Source organism: Crotalus tigris, unplaced genomic scaffold (genome assembly GCF_016545835.1).
Source record: "Crotalus tigris isolate CLP2741 ecotype Arizona unplaced genomic scaffold, ASM1654583v1 scf7180000020245.1906669, whole genome shotgun sequence".
NCBI classification, from domain to species: Eukaryota; Metazoa; Chordata; class Lepidosauria; order Squamata; family Viperidae; genus Crotalus; species Crotalus tigris.
Genome location: NW_024097926.1, coordinates 1,368,423 through 1,383,425, shown reverse-complemented (window position 1 = coordinate 1,383,425; position 15,003 = coordinate 1,368,423). Strand labels below are relative to the sequence as shown.

The following is a 15,003-nucleotide window of genomic DNA, read 5'->3' as shown; positions in this document are numbered from 1 at the left end:
TTGGACTGGTTCTGTTTGACTGGAAAGCAGAAAGAAAGGATGGCATCTCTCAATTTGGGCTTGGGGCTCCTAGATGGGTTTCTTTGCATTACGTTAATTTGCAATGGTGGTTCTCTTTCACACAGTCCCATGTGACCCAAAACTCAGAATTCTCCTTAGACGATTGGGAAAAAAAATCAGGGTGGCTTGTCCAGATTCTCAGTTTGAATTTTGGTTCTTTGTTCTAAATGATTTTTGTCTTTTCTTCTCCGCCAGAGAAAACGCAGAAATGCCACTATCGGTGCAGTCTTTGAGGTGAGGGTCTCATGTGCAGATGTGGGCTTGCGTGGGAGATCACACTGGTTGTGGGAAATGTTCTGGGGTTTTTGGGGGTGGTAGTTCTTGACCTGGGAATCTGTATAGGTAGTCCTTGACTTTCAACCACAAGCCAGCCCCAAATTTCTGTTGCCAAGCAAGACAGCCGTTAAATGGATTTTGCCCCATTTTACGACCGTCCTTGCCACGGTCGTTAAGTGAATCGCTGCAGTTATTAAGTTAACCACAGGTGGTTCAGTGAATCTGCCTCCCCCGTTGACTTTGCTTCTCAGAGGGTCGCAAAAGGGGATCACGTGACCCCTGCAAACCGTCGTATATATGAATCAGTTGCCAAGGGTCCAAATTTTGATCACATGACCATGGGGGGGGGTGCTGCAAGTCGTAAGTGTGAAAAACGGTCGTAAGTCACTTTTTTCCAATGCCGTTGTAACTTTGAACAGTCACTAAATGTAAGTCACGGGCTATCTGTAGATGTGTAGAGGTTTATAAATTAATAACATGGCTTTTTAAGAGAATCCAGCTTCCCCATTGACTTTGGTCGCAAAGAGTAATCACATGACCCTGGGACACAGCAACGGTCATACATATGAGCCAGTGGGCAAGCCTCTGAATTGTGATCGCGAGGGGATACTGCAACCGTCATAAGTGTGAAAAACTCAGTATACTTTAGAACAGTGGTTCTCAACCTGTGGGTCAGGACCCCATTTGGGGTCGAATGACCATTTCACGGGGGTCGCCAAGCAACGCAGTCCACCATTTTTTCCCCCCTTTTCCTTAGCTGTGCCACTCCCTTTTATTCTATTGGCTTTTGAAAGCCAATAGAAGAGACTCTCTTGAATAGAGTCTAATTCTATTGGCTTTCAAAAGCCAGTAGGAATTGTCCAGGCTGTCTCTGCCCTGTTGAGCCCGCCAAAAGTCCCATTCTGCAAATGCTGCACCAGTTGAGTAGTCCTCGACTTACGACCGGTTGGGGTAGCGGCATTAAAAAGGTTGAGAACCACTGCTTTAGAACATGGGGCAGTTTTTATCAATGGCTAGAAAAACGAGTTAGAAAGGAATGTGATACGTATTATGTAACATTGAATGTAGTCAGAAGAATATTGAGCGATTAAATAACATTAATTATGATAATATAGAAATTATGACTTATTTTTTTTAAATACACGAACCTAGACATGTTGTTTGCTAAATATTAAGAATGTTATTTTAAAAAAAACCCTAATCCTAACCTTTACCCCAAACCTAATTCTATAAAAATTAATAAAATACATATATATAAAAAAAATAAATGTGAAAAATGATCCTAACTGTTAAAGTCAAGGATCCCCTGTATTGCTTTAACCGCCTTCCCTCTGCTTTGTAGATTCCTGACCCTTGAGCCCCCCGAGATGGAGTCTTTTGTGAACCAGCACAAGTTCCAGCCCATCAAACGTCAGGTCTGTACTCATGAATCTAATAACACAGTTGGTGAGACAGAGACCCCCTCCCCATTATTCTTTAAAAGTTTCCCCCTCCCCAGAAAAGTTGTGAATTGAAGATCCTGGCCTAAGAAGCAGCTAGTCTCAGCCACTCAGCCATGGAAGCTTGTGAGGTGACTTTAGGCCTGGGTTAGGCAACCTGGGCTCTTTTATGACTCGTGGACTTCGATTCCCAGAATTCCTGAGCCAGCATGAGGGAAACTTTGGCCCCCTCATGACTCATGGACTTCAACTCCCAGAATTCCTGAGCCAGCCTGGCTCAGCATGGAAACCTCTCCCTTTCCCCTCAGCATAGCTGGCTCAGGAATTCTGGGAGTTGAAGTCCACGAGTCATAAAAGAGCGAAGGTTGCCTACCCCTGCTTTAGACCAATCAGAGAGCCCAGCCTACCTCGCAGGATTGCTGTCACTGCGAAACTGTTCAGGGATGACACAAACAATCCTCAACCTAACACCCACAACTGAGCCCCAAGATTTCTGTTGCCCAGCAGGACATTTGTGAAGGGACTTTTGCCCCATTTTATGACCTTTCTTGCCACAGTTAAGTCAATCACTGCCGTTGTTACGTCAGTCACAGCGAATCTGGCTTCCCCGCGGACTTTACAACCATGTTAGTAACTTAGCCAACTGCAGTGATTCCCCAAAGTCCTACTATTCATGTTTTGTATTTTGTATCTTTCAGACGGTGATCACTTGCATGTCGACTCTGAAGAAGAGCAGGGTGGACGAGGACGCCATCAGCTGCTTGGTAGTCGGGACGGAGAACATGGAAATCCTCATTCTGGACCCTGAAGCCTTCACCATCCTGTCAAAGGTGAGGCTCCAAACCTGACTTGTGTGCACTGTGTACCCCCTTTGCAATGTAGCGTCCTCTCCTTGCTTCTCAAAGGTATTGACAACAATAATATCCCAAGGCACAGAGAAGGCGGCCATCCATATTCGGAAGATTCTGGCTTTTAAGATTGTGGATCGTGTCAGGTGTTACGGCAGGGCTGCGTCCAACCCTGGCCACTTTTAAAGCGGGTGGAGTTCAACTCCCAGAATTCCCCAGCCGGCATGCTTTTAAGATGTCTGAATTTCAACTCCCAGAATTCGTTAGTCAGCATGCTTTAAGGTGTGTGGACTTCAACTCCCAGAATTCCCCAGCCAGCATGCTTTAAAATGTCTGAATTTCAACTCCCAGAATTCCCCAGCCAGCATGCTTTGAGATGGGTGGACTTCAACTCCCAATATTCCCCAGCCAGCATGCTTTAAGATGGGTGGACTCAACTCCCAGAATTCCCCAGCCAACATGCTTTAAAATGTCTGGCTGGTTGGTGAATTCTGAGAATTTAAGTCCCACCAGTCTTAAAGATGCCAGGGATAGGCTCCCCTGTTTTAGGAGGCAGCCAAAACCTTCCTTCCCAAACCCACCTACTTTCCCCTCATCTCCTCCACCCAACCTACCTAACCTGGTTACACAATTAACCCACTTTCGGGGTCCCTACCATCTCTCGAATCCGATATTGTATTAACCAAACAGGCCGGGTCAGAAAAACAACCATCCTGAATACAACACCAATCCAGCTTCACAGGCTGTGATGAAGGCAACTAACCTGGTCTAAAAGGTCCTGCTTTGGTGCAGAGTGAGAACTCAGCCGTCGTGTCCAGTCCTCCCGCCCAGGTCTCGCGTGCAGAAGTCCAACCAAAGGCTCAGGACTCCGTTTTTCCCCTCTTAGGTGGCCATACCAAGCGTGCCCGCCTTTCTGGATGTCACCGGCCAGTTCGACGTGGAGTACCATCTCACCGTGGCATGTCGGAACGGTAGCATTTACATCCTTCGCAGGTGTGTGATTTCCCCCCCCCCCCCGGCAACGGGGCTGCTCTAGAGCAGACAGTAGGCGAAGCACATTCAAGCCACAGACAGCAGCCTCTTCCCAGAACATCCCATAATAATAAACATCATAGTTTAGAAAAGTTATAATTGTGTAAGCTGTATTGTGAGAGATTGTTTCAGACTGGGAAAATAATGGGAAGGGAAAGGACACAATAAAGCATGGTTTTGCGACCTTGGCAGCTTGATGATGGGTGGACTTCAACCCCCAGAACTCCCTAGCCAGCCATGGAATTCTGGGAGCTGAAGTCCACCAGTCTTAAAGCGTGCTGGCTGGGGAAATCTGGAAGTTGAAGTCCTCACCTTAAAGCATGCTGGCTGGGGAATTCTGGGAGTTGAGGTCCATCCAACTTAAAACATACTGGCCGGGGAAGTCCAGATATTTTAAACCTTACTAGCCAGGGGATTCTGGGAATTGTCCACACACTTTAAAATGGGTCCCCAAGCCTTGGTCCATGGACTAGTACCAGGCATGCCAGCAACCGGTCCACACAAACAAGCAAAACCCCATCCGCGGGATGCAGGCAGCACACAAATCCAAGTACCCCCCGGTCTGTGGAAAAACTTTCCCACGGAGCCGGTCCCTGGTGCTCAAAGGTTGGGGGACCTCCGCCTTAAAATATGCTGATTTAGGGAATTCTGGGAGTCAAAGTCCTCCCATCTTGAAGCACGCTGGCTGAGGAATTCTGGGAGTTGAAGTCCATAAAAGGGCCAAGTTGGAAGACCCCTGATTTAAAGCCTGCTGGCTCGGGAATTCGGAGAGCTGAACTCCACGCCGCTTAAAACTGCCCAGGTTTGGCTTGTAGCCTCCTTGTCAATTGATGAGAAGTATTTGGATAGATTTTTTTGCATTTTCTGCCCAGTTGGAACCGAGTCCTCTGTCCCGTTCGTGTCGTGCTGAGATTTTTCCTCTTTTTATTTTTTTCTCACAGGGACTCCAAACGGCCCAAATACTGCATCGAGCTGAGCTCCCAGGCGGTGGGTTTGGTTCGTGTCCAAAAGAACATCATGGTGGCTTGTTCAGATGAGACGCTGCGAGGCTACAGCCAGAAGGTTAGGGGAGGGGTAGCGAGTTGTGCCCTCAGGCAAGTTATTGCTGTGTGGGTGTGTGTTCACACACAGCTTAGCAGCTCTTTTAAATCATGTGAAAACCAAACCAAATCTGCCATCCGAACTTAGCTGGAGTCTAAAGCAGCTAGATTCCCTTTTAATTCTACGTTTGTTTTTATTCCCCAAAATTGAAATGAACTTTAAATTTTAAAAAATGGTCACAAAGACAAAACAAGACATTTTAAAAAAAATTGTGCCTTAAAAACAAGACCAAAAGATCTACGTAGGTTGTCGCCCTCCCAAGTTGAATACTGATAGATATATTGCCACAATAATAGTTCCCCCCCCCCCTTTGCAAAACAGGCTCACAGTTCATAAACCTCTACACCTCTGGTTGCAACTATACAGCGGCTAGATCCCGAAGAAGTAAAGTCCAGATAGTCCTCAACTTACGACTGGCCGCTAATGAGCATTTGAAGTTACGATGGACTTTTTAAAAAACTGCTTAGGACCCAGCCTCAAAGTTACGGTTGCCACACAAAACCCCTGGGTTCATGTAATGGCCTCTGGGGCCCTTGGTATCCAGGTTGCTTTTTTTTAATATATATTTTATTAGATTTCCAATTTTACATTTGAGTATTTAAAAAGCAACGTGGCGACTGGGTTAATCAGTAGCTCAATAACAAAATCTTTACTGCAAATCTCAGGTTACATCATCAAATATTTCTTCTCTGTTTCCCTTAACATTTATTATCTCATATTCAAGCTGGTACATTTCTAATTATATCAAATCAATAAAAACATCATTATTACATTTATCAATAACTTTTTAGCTTATACGCATCTGAATTACATTCAATCTTCATAAATAATCTGTATCTATCCGGCTTGCTTTTTCAACTGGTTGCAGCATCCTGTGGTCTCACACACACAGCCCCAATTGTAACAACTTTCTTGTTTGTTTGCACCAGTTTCCTGCCAATTTTCTAGAAAAACAAACAAGCCAACCCCCCATTCAGAAGAATGGATCGACTTAATGAGTGTAAGGACTCGCTTTACGACTCCTGTTGTAAAATGGAGTCCAGTCGTGGTGATGCCTCGCTTTACAACCGCAATGTCTTATACAATGTCTACCATTGCGGTCATCAATCAAAGACTGCCTGTATTCCTCCCCAAATTCTTTCACAAGCCTGCAGGGGGCAGTGTTGCTCTGCCTGAACTCCTCCAGGAAGGGAATACACATGGTAGCAGAATTAGAAGGGAGCTCCGAGGTCATCTAGTCCAACCCCCTGCTCAAGCACGAGACTTTATGCCTTTCTGACACACACACACCATTTTCTTGTACCAGGGAAAGAAGCTCTGGGCAGTGACGTTGCCAGCTACCCCCATCACTTTGGGACTCATGGATGAGAAATTTCAAAGTTTCCAGGCTGTGCTGGTGGCGCTATCCAACAGGGAAGTTCACGTCTATCAGGACAAGAACCTGGTGAATGTCATCCAAGTGCCGGTAAGCTTTGGGAATATTTGCTGAAATCCTGTCGAGCTAATGCAAGGGTCTTCAAACTTGGCCCTTTTGTGACTTGTGGATGTGTGCCTGGCTGAGGAATTCTGGGAGGAATTCCAAGAAGGCTCCCCATCCATTTGCACCACTCAGGTGATCCTGAGGACACAGATAAACCTTCAAGTGGCCTCAACGGCTCTCTAAAAGAATGCAAATGACCAGTTGTTTGTTTTTCTTTGAAGACGTTTTGCTTCTCCAAGAAGCTTCTTCAGCTCTGACTGGATGGTGAGGAATGGAAGGATTTATACTCCTTGCAGACAGCTGGTCATTTGCCTCCTTTTAGAGAGTCGTTGAGGCCACTTGGAGGTTTATCTGTGTCCTCAGGGTCACCTGAGTGGTGCAAATGGGTGTGGAGCCTTCCTGGAACTGCTGAAAGGACAGTGTTCCACTCCCATGGCCACCATCAAAAAAACCCCAAAGGTTGCAAAATTGGGTTAGAGCTGTAGCGATCCTTTTCATGACCATCACAACTGATGTCTGTAAGGGCAAGCTGCATGATGGATGTAAATCGAGGACGAGCTAGAGAGCCTCACACCTGTGACGTCCAGATTGTGCTTGGACATATCCAGCAAAAGACAGCTCATCCCCCCTCTCAAATGTTTCCGATTTCGCTCCCTCGCCGCTGACCAATTTCCCTGGTCTTTTTCTGATTCTCGCTAGGATGTCGTCACCAGCATCGTTTTCGGCCACTACGGGCGAGAGGACAACACCCTCATCATGACGACCAAAGGTGAGAACGTAAACAAAGCGAGGCTCAGGATCCCATCACAGCAGTTGTCAAGGGAATCATGCAGATGTTCAGTGAATCCAACCTTCTCCATTGACTTTGCTCAGTTGTGGTCGTAAGTCGAGGACTACAGCTATGTTCTGGCAACTTGTGCAATTCACTACCTTGAATTGACCCCTTTTCTGGCTGGATATTGCTAAATCTAATCAAAGATCTGAGGCTTCTGATGCTAAGCCACCCATAAACCTAACCAGACTGAAAATAATTAAGTTTAGTATCTTGGCCAAATGCAGCCTCTATCTAGTGCAGTGGTTCTCCACCTGTGGGTCGGGACCCCATTTGGGGTCGAACGACCATTTCACGGGGGTCGCCAAACAACGCAGTCCGCCATTTTCCCCCCCTTTTCCTTAGCTGTGCTACTCCCTTTTATTCTATTGGCTTTTGAAAGCCAGTAGAACAGACTCTCTTGAAGAGAGTCTAATTCTATCGGCTTTCAAAAGCCAATAGGAATTGTCCAGGCTGTCCCAGTCTACAAACGGTGCTGCACAGTTGAGTAGTCCTCGACTTACGACTGGTTGAGCAGTCCTCGACTTACGACCGGTTGGGGGGGTCGCGGCATTAAAAAGGTTGAGAACCACTGATATAGTTTGTTCCTTGGCCTGGTTAAGCCTTTTCAATCTTAATGTGAGCAGGACAGCTAGCCTTTCCGCAGTCTCCGTGCTGCCTCTATCCGTCCCTCTTCAAACTTTTATGTTGTCTCTAGGTGGCTGTCTGATCATCAAGATCTTGAAACGTACCAGCACTTTCCATAAGAGGGATGCAGCAGCCGGTGTCCCCGTTGCCCAGAATGCCAAACTCAACATCCCCAAAAAAACAAAACTCTACGTGGACCAGACCCTGCGGGAACGAGAATGTGGAGTAGGTAAGCAGAACAGTGGTCCGTCTCTCAGGCCTATTGTCTACCTTCAAACCCTGTCTGGATATTGATAGGAGAGCCAGCTTGGGGTAGAGGGGAAGGTGCTAGGCTAGAAACTGGGAGTTCTAGTCCCACTTTAGGCACAAAAGCCAGCTGGGTGACTTTGGGCCAGTCAGTAGGAGACCGTGAGTTCTAGTGGGCCAACCACCAGGAGATTGTGAGTTCTAGTTCCACCTTAGGCAGAATAGCCTGCTGAGTAACTGGGCCAATCACCAGGAGATGCTGAGTTCTAGTCCTGCCTTATGCATGAGAACTGGCTGGGGCTTTACTATGGGCCAATCGCCAGGAGATGGTGAGTTCTAGTTCCGCCTTAGGCACAGTAGCCAGCAGAGTGACTTTGAGTCAGTCACCAGGAGACGGTAAGTTCTAGTCTTACCTTAGGCATAAAAACCGGTTGGGTGATTTTGGGCCAATCCCCAGGAGATGGTGAGTTCCAGTGCCACCTTAGGCACAAAAGCCAGCTGGGTGACTTTATGTCAGTCACCAGGAGCCAGTGAGTTCCAGTCTCACCTTAGGCACAAAAGCCGGCATCCCCAAGGTCATGTGATCGAAATTCAGCCGGTTGGCAGCTGACTCCTATTTATGACGGGGCCCCTTTTGCGACCTTCCGACAAGCAAAAATCAATAAGGAAGCCAGACTCCGTTAACAATATGTTACTAACTTCACAACTGCAGTGATTGACTTAACAACGGTGGCAAGAAAGGTCGTTTAACGGGGCAAAACTCGTTTAACAAATGTCTGGCTTAGCCACAGAAACTCCGGGCTCAGTTGCCGTCGTAAGTCGGACACTCCCTGTATCGTAAGAGGGGGTCCAATAGAAGGACTCCTTCGCCTGCTTTTCGTTCATCCTCCTCTCTCCTTTCCTTTCCTAGCCATGCACCACGTCTTTCAGACAGACCTCAGCCGTATCCGTCTCACGGCGGCCCGCGCTTACGTCCGGGCGCTGGAGTGCAGCCTGACCCCCGTCTCGGAATCCCTGCAGGAGCCACTCAAGCTGAACGCCGTGGTGAGGAAACCATTTAAGAGGTTGTGGATGAGTTTAGGAATGCCCTGGGCCTCAATTGCATCCTCCTAATGATCAATATTATCAAGGTTGTGTGCATTGGCTTCCATTTGTGGGGATGGGGAATTCTGGGAGTTGAAGTCCTCGCTGCTTAAAATGTGTTGTAGCACAGGTAAAAGTATTGGGTTGGTTTACATGAGAAAAAAACAGATTTAAATATTTAAACGTAATGAAACTCTGAGAAAATCCTAACCAGTAAAAATGTTTATAACACTGTGAGAAAAAAACAAATGTAAACAAGGACTGTCAACTGGATCTATGACGAGACCACCAGAATGACTAGATAGAGAAGGAATATTATATTGATGTGATTATTATTTGTAGAAATATTAGAAAGTTTTTATATTTAATCATCATTTATTAAAACAATAAGAATTGTATTTGCTTAAGGTTGATAAAAGAGAACACTACGGGGGAAAAGAGGAGATCAAGCAAAGTTGTTATGTGGATGATAGATTATAGAATTTAATTGTTAGGGAATGTTCGATAAATGTAAACTCAGACAACGCACTGTCTACCGAATATTAAGGCGATTATGTTAAAGAATTAATAAAACATACTTTAAAAAAAAAATAAAGAAACAAAATGTGTTCTAGCATAACGATTCTCGACCTAAGCCACTTTAAGATATGTGGACTTCAACCCCCAGAATTCCTCAGTCAGCCATTCCGCTCTCTCTCCCGCAGAGATTTCGTGCACCGGCTGCTTAAGGCTCATTTTAATTAATTAATTAATTAAGCTGGATGGAATTCAACTCCCAGAAACCCCAGCCAGCCTGTTTTGAGATGGATGGACTTCAGATCCCAGCACTCTGGCTAGGCAATTCTGAGAGTTGAGATTCACCCATCTTAAAGAGTGCTTATCAGCAAATTCTGGGAGTTGAAATCCACCCATCTTAAACCAAACTGGCTGGGGAACTCTGGGAGTTGAAGTCCGCATAGCTTCAAGTTGCCACACTTAAGAAACATGGGGTTTAGAAGATGTTTTGATTGCTAAAGGTCGCCTCTGCAAACACGATTTCCCAAAGAGAAATCAATTTAGAATAATCAAGAATATTTTCGCCCTCTCTGGCACTTCCGGAGTTGAAAGGTTTTTTTGGCTTAAGGAGATAAGCTCTCCTTTTTGGGGTCTCTCTCCTTGCCCCAGGTCCTTTGTCTTCATTTAATGCTCCTTCCTCCTCCTCCTCTTCCTCCCTCTCCAGGTGCAGGGCATGGGCCCCACGTTCAAACTGTGTCTCAATCTCCAGAACATGTCTGAGACTCGGGCGATAGCAAATCTTCTCATTTGCTTCATTTACGACGAAAACCATTATTCCGTGGAGCGCCCGTTCTTCAAGGTAACACTGCACCCTTCCCTGGCTCTCTCCCCCTCCCCCCTTGAGATTATCCTTGTTGGAAGCTGTCTGAGAAGTTTGCAAACTGGTGTGTGTGTGTGTGCGAGAGAGACGTGATTCCCCAGGATCATGCAACCGTCATAAATACATCTCAGTTGCCAAGCCCCTGAATTTTGATCACATGACTGCAGGGACGCTGCAACAGCCTTAAATGCAAAAGGACCCGTAACTTTTTTCAGTGCCATGGAAATGTTGAATGGTCACTAAGTAAATGGTTGTAAGTTGAGGACTGCCTGTATTTCTCGGTACAATCATTGGATTCACGCCACTTACTAATAATTTTCATGGTATGCTGGACTATAGATCACCCAGGCCTACTTTAGGCCGTCTTCCTGTATGCTCCAGATCCAGGATATTGACTATACAGGTAGTCCTCGTCTTAACGACCACAATGGAGCCTGCAGCTGTCATAAATAGGAGTCAATGGCCAAGTGTCTGAATTTTGATCAGGTGACCATGGGACGCTGCAACAATTGTAACTGTGAAGAACGGTCGTAAGTCCCTTTTTACAGTGCCGCTGCAACTTGGAATGGTCACTAAACAAAGGTTGGTAAGCCGAGGATTATCTGTATTTATTTCTCTTTTTTTCAACTTTCTTTTCAGGCTCCCATGTTGATCCCAGGACTGAATTATCCTTTGGCCACCTTTGTCGAGTGTCTCAGTGAACAAGCGATCTCGGATGTTATTAAGGTCAGTGTCCTTGAGTTGGTTTTCCCAACTCTTAGTTCAGCGAAAAGAAGGTTGAATGAAAAGAAGGACTAGGGGTGACTTGAAAGCAGTGTTCCAATATCAGAAGGGCTGCCCCAAAGATGAGGGAGTCAAGCTATTCTCCAAAGCACTTGAAGGCAGGACAAAAAGCAAGGGATGGAAACTAATCAAGGAGAGAAGCAACCTGGAACTAAAGAGGAATTTCTTGACAGTGAGAACATTTATTTAATCAGTGGAACTGCTTTCTTTCAGAAGTTATGGGTGCTCCATCACTGGAGACTTTAAGAAAAGATTGGACACCCATTTGTTTGAAATGGTATAGGGCAGGGGTAGGCAACCTTGTCTGTTTTATGACTCCTGGACTTCAACTCCCAGAATTCCTGAGGCAGCCATGCTGTGGGGAAAGGGAGAGGTTTCCAAGCTGAGCCAGGCTGGCTCAGGAATTCTGGGAGTTGAAGTCCACCAGTCACAAAAGAGCCAAGGTTGCCTACCCCTGGTATAGGGTCTCCTGCTTGAGCAGGGCGTTGGACTAAATGACCCCTGAGGTCCTTTCCAACTCTGATATTCTATTAAATAACCAGTGGAACAACTTCCCTCCAGAAGTTGTGGGTGCTCCATCACTGGAGGTTTTTAAGAAGAGTCTAGACCAGACATGTCAAACCCAAGGCCCGGGGACCGGATGCGGCCCGCGAAGTGGTTTCATGTGGCCCGCGAAACCATCCTGGAAACAGTGAGGGAACGGCCCCCGCTGCCTTGGCCCTGGCCCAGGCCGGCCGAGAGCCAATGTACAATTTTGTGGTGGCCACCTATGCTGAAACGCATGCAGTCTTAGCTCCACAAGGCTATCTAGAAACAGCAAGGAACCAGTCCCTGCCATGTCTGCCCTGCCTCCTGGGTGCATATTGGGGAGGTGTCACCCTTTGTGAGGAATGAAGAAATGGACCGTGCCTTGGCGCTTGCCCTGGTCCCACCCCCTTCTACCAGAGACCCTCAGATCTGTCCCACTCCTGCCCAGGCCCCCACAGGCACCCTTGATGCGAACGATGTAGAGCTGGCCATGCCCACCCAGTAGGCCACACCCACTCCATCCACGCCCACCCAGTAGGCTGCACCCATCCTGGACACACACACACACACACACCGAGGGCAACCACAATGCTGATGCGGCCCTCAGTGAAATTGAGTTTGACACCCCTGGACTAGACAGCCGTTTGATTGGAATATTTGCAAAAGGCGATCACATGACCCTGGGACACAGCAAAGGTCATAAGGATGAGCCACTCGCCAAGCATCTAAACCTTGATCGTATGATCACAGGGAATGGTACAAAGGATGTAACTGTGGAGAATGGTCCTCAGTCACTTTTTTTCAGTGCCGTTGTACCTTTGAGCAGTCACTAAATGAACCGTTGTAGGTTGAGGACTACTTGAATAACTACCTAGGGGTTGGTCTAGAACAGGGGTCCCCAACCTGTGGCCTGTGATCCACGGCTGGGCCGTGGCCTATTTACAACCGGATGATCCACATGAGCGTCGGGTGCCGTCGCTCACAGCCCCACTCGCTGTGGTTTGTTTACCTCGATCGCCAAATTTCCTCTGCAGGCCTCCGTCTCCCATTCTGCGCTCCACACACACAAACACACACACACACATCTCCTCTTTAAATCTCCTTGACCTTCAGCTGTATCCTTTGCTTCCCCCGCAGGTGTTTGTGCTCCAGGAAGGCAGCAGCCAGCCGCTGCTCACGGCCCACATTAGCATGCCCGTGAGCGAAGGCTTGACAGCTGCGTGAACCGCTTCCGAGGGGAGGACCCGCGCTCATCCATCTCAGTACAGCCTTTCTTGACCGCCTCGACACAACGGCCAGGAACAGGGGGAGAGGAGTCCCAGTGCTGGAAGAAGTAGCCTCTTCCCAAAGGCTGGAAGAAGATTCCCGTTTGCTGCTTAAGGAGCAAGTCCCACCCAGGCAGGTTAGAATTAGCAGACTTGGGGAAGGAAGCTGTCGAACAGCAGTGCGAGGCTAGGAGGCCAGAACAGCCCAATAAATTATATTTATTCTCCAGGCCAAAGGGAAGGAGCATTCCCTCTTGAACAGGAGGTTCTGCAAGGAAAGATTCCTTGGCTGTACTGTACTTCCCCCAAAATAAGACCCAACCAGAAATCTTGATTTTTTTTCAGGATGCTCATAATATAAACTCCACCTCCAAAATAAGCCCCAGTTAAGATCGTCAGCCCATCAGATGGATGCATTTAGTACCGTATTTCCCCCAAAATAAGACCCAACTGGAAAACAAGCCCTAATGCGTCTTTTGGAGCAAAAATTAATATAAGACCCGGTCTTATTTGCGAGGAAACACGGGTACTTTCCTGAACTGAGTAGCATACAACTCTTGGTTTAGGACAGGGGTCTTCAAACTTGGCCCTTTTAGGACTTGTGGACTTCAACTCCCAGAATTCCTCAGCCAGGCATGTGTGCCTGGCTGAGGAATTCTGGGAGTTGAAGTCCACAAGTCCTAAAAGGGCCAAGTTTGAAGACCCCTGATATAGACTTTAAGAGGAGTGGACTTCAACTCCCAGAATTCCCCAGCCAGGCACACTTGGTCAGATCCACCGTCCTCGTCTTGGCACTTCGTTGGCGTCCTGCCATCAAACGGCCGGGGGAAGGGAGGTATCAGACTGGGGATTCTGGGAGTTGAAGTCCACCAGTCTTCAAAACTGACACATTTGGACATTCCTGGTTCAGGTCTTGCAAAAACCTCCCGCCTTGTGCTTCTTGAAGTTAGCTTTGCAGATCGTCCTCTACTTAACGATCTCCATCAGGACCAGAATTTCCGTTACTAAGCAAGGCAGCTGTTAAGTGACTCGGGGCCCAATTCCACACCCTTTTTTTTTTTGTCAGGGCTGTTGAGCAAAGCATGGCGGTTGTTAAGCGAATCAAGCCGTCGTTAAGCGAATCGGGCTTCCCTCGTTGACTTGGCTTGGGGAAAGTCACAAAACGGGATCAGGTGACCCCTGGGATACTGCAATTGGCATACATGCATACCAGCTGCCAAGTGCCTGGATTTGGATCACCTGACTTTGGGGGATGCTGCAGCGGTCGTATGTGTGAGGACCGGTGGTAGGTCACTATTGTCATTGCCGTTGACCTTTTAAATGGTTGCAAAATGAAGGGCTGTAAGTTGAGGACTATCTGCGGGGGGGGGGGGTTGCCCTTCCTCCCTTTCGTTTCCTGAAAGCAAGGCTCTCTGTTTTTTTTTTCTTTCCTATTTTCCAGACTTGGCTTTTCTCTTCTTCTTTTTCATTTTTGCAACCAGGGGAACAGCAACGTGCTTCAAAAGCTTGCCAGCTTTTTTTTCATCTTTGTGGGCTTTTTTTTATTATTATTATTATTCACACCCTTTTTCCTACCACGGTGTGAATCCGAAGCTGACAGTCATATTCCTCCTAGCAGTAACAGCCTGGTTTATGAGAAGAGATCTCGTTTCCCTTCTCAAGAAGTCCTCTGTTGTTGTTGTTTTTTCTTGCACTCTCCGGGTAATTTATTCAGCCTCCCTCCTCTTCCCCCCCCCACCCATTTCCACCCCTTTAAAGGTGATCTCATTTGGGCACCTGGACCCCAAGGACAGTCTAAGGCTTGCTGCCTTAAAAGTGGCATCCTGACGGTCAGCTTGCAAAGATGTTCAAGAAGATCAGATGCTCTAGATGGAATGGGCAATCCATCGGTGCCCTCCAACTCAGCCAGCATGCCTGAAGATAGGTAGACTTAACTCCCAGAATTCCCCAGCCAGCACGCTTAAGATGGGTGAACTTCAACTGCCAAAATCCCCCAGCCAGCACCCTTTAAATTGGGTGGACTTCAAC

General features: G+C 47.2%; 1 protein-coding gene across 5 annotated transcripts in view; it reads left to right on the top strand.

Annotated features, from left to right (window-relative positions):
* Positions 1-15,003, top strand: part of BBS1 (Bardet-Biedl syndrome 1) — a 45,324-nt gene that overhangs the window by 3,107 nt on the left and 27,214 nt on the right. For 4 of the 5 annotated variants that reach the window (XM_039366127.1, XM_039366123.1, XM_039366124.1 and 1 more), the window contains exons 6-17: positions 256-294; positions 1,679-1,751; positions 2,474-2,605; positions 3,510-3,616; positions 4,597-4,717; positions 6,063-6,221; positions 6,936-7,005; positions 7,766-7,924; positions 8,852-8,985; positions 10,244-10,378; positions 11,039-11,125; positions 12,848-13,112. In XM_039366127.1, coding sequence (XP_039222061.1) covers positions 256-294; positions 1,679-1,751; positions 2,474-2,605; positions 3,510-3,616; positions 4,597-4,717; positions 6,063-6,221; positions 6,936-7,005; positions 7,766-7,924; positions 8,852-8,985; positions 10,244-10,378; positions 11,039-11,125; positions 12,848-12,934 — 1,303 coding nt within the window. In that variant the 3' untranslated portion in view covers positions 12,935-13,112. Of the gene's footprint in view, positions 1-255; positions 295-1,678; positions 1,752-2,473; positions 2,606-3,509; positions 3,617-4,596; positions 4,718-6,062; positions 6,222-6,935; positions 7,006-7,765; positions 7,925-8,851; positions 8,986-10,243; positions 10,379-11,038; positions 11,126-12,847; positions 13,113-14,041; positions 14,999-15,003 lie in introns of those variants that run through there. The other variant, XM_039366125.1, reaches the window with a different exon arrangement.